Below are 6,000 nucleotides of genomic sequence, written 5' to 3'. Positions count from 1 at the left end.
TATATTTGTGATAAGTGTATTTATATGATTTCCTTTATTTAAAAGAGAATTATTTTAATAAGTGAGGTAGTTATAATAATGGATTAACTGTAGTAAAGAATGAGTACTTCCCAGGTGGTGGTTTTGACAATCATTGATTGGAACCTACACCAGGTTTAGCATCGAGTCGGAGTTTAATAAATATTCGTTAAATGAATTATTATGAATCATTAGCATGTCATACAGTATTTAGCCTTCCTGAGAGCACAGAAACTTTCAGAAATATAAAAAGCAGTGCAATTTGCTGAATTGGGAAACTGTTACTCCTTTCACAGATTATCTTATTTTTCTGTCTTCATTTATAAAGTACTGACATCGGTTCTCAAGCTACTAAATTTTATCTTAGAGAAGAAACCAATAAAAAAGAAGAGCGAATGGTCTCTTCCGCACATGTCTGGAGAGCTCTTGATTTCAAATGCCAAGTGTACTTAGGTGAGTGGTGCTGATTTCACATACGGTTCTGTTTCTTTTCTTTTAAAAATATTGCGGCTTCAAAAAAGTTCTCAAACAAAACGATTAGAAAGCTCAGAAATTTAGACTAGGACAATAGTTAAGAAAATGCAGAAAGGGCACTGGTTGATTTTTAAAAACTATTTTAATACAAGATTAATAGCAATTTTCTATCCAAATCAGAAATGAAAAATCTTAACCCAAATAATATTCATTTGACAGTCACATAAAATTTTAGGTTTGATTGGTGCACACATTTGTCCTGCGTATATATTATGCATATGCACACAGAGACCTCACAAGGATGCCACCTTGAGGTGCCTTTTCATGGAAGTACCTCATTACAAGGCAAGGTCAACGATTCCAGTATCTGTTCCACTCTCACTGAGGTTCAAACGGCCCCATGCTAGCCTGAGTCCCGTGCTGTAGCAAACTGTGATAGAGCGAGGCTCCAAAATGCATAAAAATCAGTACTCTATTTGTAGAACTTGGCCTAAAACTAAACACTGGCTAATGTCTCCACCGAGGAGGAACACATTGCAAATTTTTAAGTTATGGTCTCGTTCTTCTGTTAGCAAAGCTAAACTGCCCCCTTCCCCCCGCCCCTTTTTTTTAAAGCTAAAATTCAGATTGTTTAGTGACTGTAAGTAAATGGAAATGGGTTTGAATTTCTGCAAGTTTTGGATACATCCAAACTTGCCTTTGCTCACACTTCCACCTTTACTCGACCCACCTGATAATTAGCCTTGCAAAGAGAAGTAGTAAAAGAATCACAACTCAGGAATTTGCTAAGTTTTTAATTCCTCCTTGGGGACTTTAGTTGGTGTTCAGTGTGTAGCCAAAACATGTATGTAATGGCTAAAGAATTAAAGTAGGCTAATGTCTGCAGCAGGGAATATAAATTAAATATCAGGGTTCTGCATCCAGTAATACTTCCAGTGTGTTTGATTTACCGAATGGTACTTTTATAATTACTACCACTTGTCAATGAATAATAGCGTTTTTCAGCATAGACAAAGCAGTGTTTGCTATCCCTCACGATTAAAGCAGGTAATACAAGATACTGATCTGGGTAAGTCACTGGAAGGGAGTCAGAGTGCTAGTGGTAATGGTGTTCTACGATGGCTCCAATCAAGGTCCCGACTTGACCTTCATTCAAATAAGAGAAGGTTGTCATGGCTGTCCTTCAATACAGAACCATAAGGTGGGGCTGTAACTCGTGAATTTGCAATCCATTCTTCTCTGCTAAAGACTTTAGCCTCTGTTCAGTTTTTGTTATAACACATACAAAGGATAATATACACCAATTACAGACGTGTATTTCCGTTAGAAAAATACATATTATAACTAAAGAACATGTAAATAGAGGCACTTCAATAAGCTAAGTGTTTGCAGTTATGAGTATCACCCGACAATTTCTAGCATCTGATTTCAGTGAGCCCGTTCCTCTCTACTCATAACAGAGGTGATGATGTGATTACAGAACTCAGGGGACAGCAAAGCAAGGGAGGGCAGGTCAGGAAGTAAAATGGAGCATCACTGCATCCCCTATCTCTATGCTAAAATGAGAGAAATTAATTTGAGGGGGAGGGAGAGAGTCCAAAGTCCTTACTGAAATGGGTTAACTAGATTCAACAAATTCCCTTAGGGCACAAAAAATTTTTCTTGTTAAATTAGTCTGAAAAATCTTGTGACGGCGTAGGATGATGATAAAAACCAGGAAGTACAATGGGAATGATACTTGGGCCACATCCATGCAGGTGACTAATACTGTGGCATCATTAACTGATAGCGCTCTCAGCTCTCTGCCTGGCTCACGCGGATCACTGTATCTCACCAGTACAAACAGCATTGATAATGAAGGTGCTGAAACCAAGGAAGCAGGCGTTTATATATTATCCGTGTGTTTAGAGTGTACAGAACATGGGTTCACATTCATTAATATAATGTGTATTCATCCACATGCACAAAACCTTTTTCTGGCGGGGGTGAAAGCACAGGGAAAACAAGGCATTCTGATCTAGTTCACAGAAAACAATGCGGAGATACTTTAAAAAGGAAAGACTTGGAGCTTAAAGCCATAAAAACAAGTTATGACTCAAATATTCCGGAAAATCGATGGATTTAATTTGTATTGCACCTTAATTATTGGAGAAAGACAATATGGATTTCTGAACATACAACAAAATGAAAAACACAAATGATTGGTCCTTCATAGAGATGTTTTATGTGTAATTGATGATAAGCAACTGAAGTTTGGCGGTGAAATGGATGGCTTTCTGAAAGTGTGTAATGCTGACTTAGACTAAGTGTTAATTTCATGAAGATTTAAATGAAAAGATGCCACAAAGTCTCTTAGAATCCTACATTTCATATTTCATTAGGCATACAATAGCAATAGATGCTTCTAAATACTTCCAGTTTTGCAAAGTGCTCAAATATACTTAACACTATTGTGCCGCATGTGTTCTACTTAAATGCGATGACTAAATCAATAACTAATTAGAATCTTGATGAGTACAGAGATCGAAAAATACCATTAACGTGTCATTACTGCCGATGGGTAAATTAACATGTGACTGGCATATCATGGTGTCTTGAAGCATTACTTTTTCCCAACCTCAGATGCATCATAAAAACCAAAAAACATATGGATAGCCAACTGTATTCATAAAGCCCCAGTTCGGTTTATTTTGCTTCTCTCTGTCAGGGGGAGCGTAATACCTGGCTTTGGCACACCTGGTGGATCAGTTAGGCTGTGGCTCTAAACTGACTTCTCGAATTAGGACATTTCTCCAAGTGCCAAGCAGGAATCCTAGGCTGAAGGCGTTGTACATGAAAGCAATGGTTTTGCGTGAATAACACATTCCTTCTGCATACAGTTTCCATGACTGGGAAAGTTCTGCACACCCATGGCCCTGCCCATGAGTTCAGTACAGTCTGGAGAACCCAGGACAAGCACGTTCATGCGAGAAGGGTGTGCCCTGGCAAACTTCTAATAAATGGACAGTTAGATACGTAAAAATTCTCTTTCTTGATTCTTGGTGCTCACAGATCATTGAGGAATCCCTTCTCTGAGCAGCACAAAACAAGAAGAGCTGGTTGACAAAACATTTTCGTTACAAAGGTGTGTCAACCCTGAGCTTGGAATTAAGAAGTTAAAATCTGTGATTTTTATATATATATAGATATAAAAATAGATGATCATACTAAGACTAAAAAAGTGAAAGAAATCTCCATGTCAATACTATATATATATTTTTTTTGTCTTGACTCTTTTTGTTGTGAGTTATTTTGCAAGAGAATGCCCTTGTGACGCAGAAACCAATTGACATAAAGCAAATAGGTCAAAAGGAAAACTCACTTATGGATCTAATTGCTTCTTGGTTCATTAAAAGAACTCTTCTTTGAGAACTGTAATGAGCATGGGGCAGAAACATCTAATTTACATCAAGCAAGCAATTGTATTGTTGAAGATTCTTTTCGTGTCAGATCCTCGAGGAGGATGAATTTGTGCAGGGGTCCACTAGTGAGTGGACATGAAGGGAAGAGCCTGTGCCAATTGGATACAGTGGACAGACATTAAGAGAATTAAGGAAAATGGGGCCATTACTGAAATTGACATTGGGCAGGGTGAGAGAGAGGTGCTGAGTCGTAGCAAATTTTGCTCTCCTATTAAAGATGGAATTCTAAATTTACATCAGTACCTCCAGATCAGTTTGGCATTGTGTGGTTAGCGTGCAAGACCTCCAAGACAACAGTGTATTTTCACTACACTAAAAAAATGTTCCAACTTTCTCCCAGGAGCATTTCATCAACCCGATTTGTCACAGAAGTGCTTACACTGGGAGTTGGCTGATAATGCCCAACTTAGAGCGTGAAAGCTCTTTTATTTTTCTCTCTTGTTCACTTCTTTGTTGAAAATGCAGTTGTCTTGGGGTTTGGCCTGATTTTGCAAGGAAAATTATTTTCTTCCTATTTTTTTTAAATGGGGGAAAAAAAAACTCACAACGTGAGATTCCTTTACTTCTGCAGCATAAAAGCAAATGAAAGTAAGAAAATCTCCTGGTACGAAAGATTTGAGTAAGAATTCTCTAGAATAAACAAGGTCCCCACAGATAGCTGAAGGAAGGAGAAAGCAGTCCAGTCTGGCACCCGGTACTCTTTGGGAAAACAAAAAGGGAGGCAGAGTGCAGTACTGCCCTCTTCTCATAGAAAACGGTAAGTTTTTGTGGCATGGTCCATCGTCCAAGAGTGTAAGAAAAGACGTGAGTTGGCCGGTCAAATAGCTAAAATTGCAGTTTCATCTGACCAAAAAAACCCAGGATTATCTGCACAGTCTCGGCAAGGCCAGGACAACGCAGACGAGAGAGCCTGAGAGCAGGGAGTGGCCCAGCTGGGATGCAGAAGAGTCCACTTCTCTCCGGTCGGGATCCACGGCGGGGGCCTCCGTAGTGACAAACTCAAACTCCGTAGGACACACGTCATCCATGCACCCACTGCCACTCCCCGAGCCGCTGGATTCATCGCCTGGTGTGGACAGATAGAAAAAGAGAGTTAGACCCCAGACCAGGAAAGAGCAGGGCACACAAGAGATCTGGGCATCTCCACATCTGAGGGCCCTGCACCCCACCCCACCCCACCTTGCCCGGTTAGATTTTAACGGGCAGGTCTGTGATGGGTGGACAGACTGTATCTAAATAGACACCTGAAACTCAGTGTTAATTGATGCCCAGAATTACATGACTGAAAAAGCACGTGAACCCTAGACCCAACGGGAGGCTATACCCACCATGCTGGAATCTGTAATGTATTTCTTCTTCTGGCCAATATTTAAGTTACTTTAAGAAATTTCATTCTTTGCTCTTTATGTACCTGAGGGTTATTGACCTCAGTGCATACCAGGCTTTTACAAAGGATTTTGAAAGGATATTTTTAAAGGAAAACAACTGAAGAGGAAAACCAACAATGCAAGCAGGAACTCAGAGGAGCAGCAGCACATAGCTGTGGAAGGCACCTGTTATTAATATTTTGGGCTACTTTTTCCATGGCTGTTCTCTTCCTAAGCACAAGGATGGATTCTGACTCAACCATTGGTTAACAAACCACGGCCTGCAGAACAGTGTAGCCTGCCGCTTGTTTTTGTATGGCCCATAATCCCAAGAATGGTTTTTTTACTTTCAAGTGATTAGGAGAAAAAAAAACAACAAATGAGGAATAATATTTTGTGATGTGTGAATGCTGTATCTCTGAAATCTAAACGCCAATGTCCATAGGTAAAGTTATATTGGAACACAGCCACACCCATTGTGTTATCTGAATTAACTCTGCATTCATGTATGGCAGTCTAGGCTGAACATACTTAATATCTGGCTCTTTACAGAAAAAGTTGCCTCTCTCTGCTTGAAACCAATGCCCAGGTGCCCACCTAGTATGCTATCTTAGCCTGGCATCTTCCCTGCACGCCCAGCATGCCTTCTGGGCCTGCTCGTTCCTTCATGCTTCTCAGAC

The 6,000-nt window shown here is 39.9% G+C and overlaps 1 protein-coding gene across 1 annotated transcript in view; it reads right to left on the bottom strand.

The window, feature by feature from the left end:
- Window positions 1-615: 615 nt before the first annotated feature.
- Window positions 616-6,000, bottom strand: part of GPC6 (glypican 6) — a 998,187-nt gene continuing 992,802 nt past the window's right edge. Inside the window, exon 9 of the mRNA XM_074378417.1 lies at window positions 616-5,019. Coding sequence (XP_074234518.1) covers window positions 4,817-5,019 — 203 coding nt within the window. The 3' untranslated portion in view covers window positions 616-4,816. The remainder of the gene's footprint in view (window positions 5,020-6,000) is intronic.

The sequence above is a fragment of the Camelus bactrianus genome, chromosome 14 (assembly GCF_048773025.1).
Source record: "Camelus bactrianus isolate YW-2024 breed Bactrian camel chromosome 14, ASM4877302v1, whole genome shotgun sequence".
Lineage (NCBI taxonomy): Eukaryota > Metazoa > Chordata > Mammalia > Artiodactyla > Camelidae > Camelus > Camelus bactrianus.
Note: the sequence above shows the minus strand (reverse complement) of the source record. Positions and strands in the feature narration are given on the sequence as shown.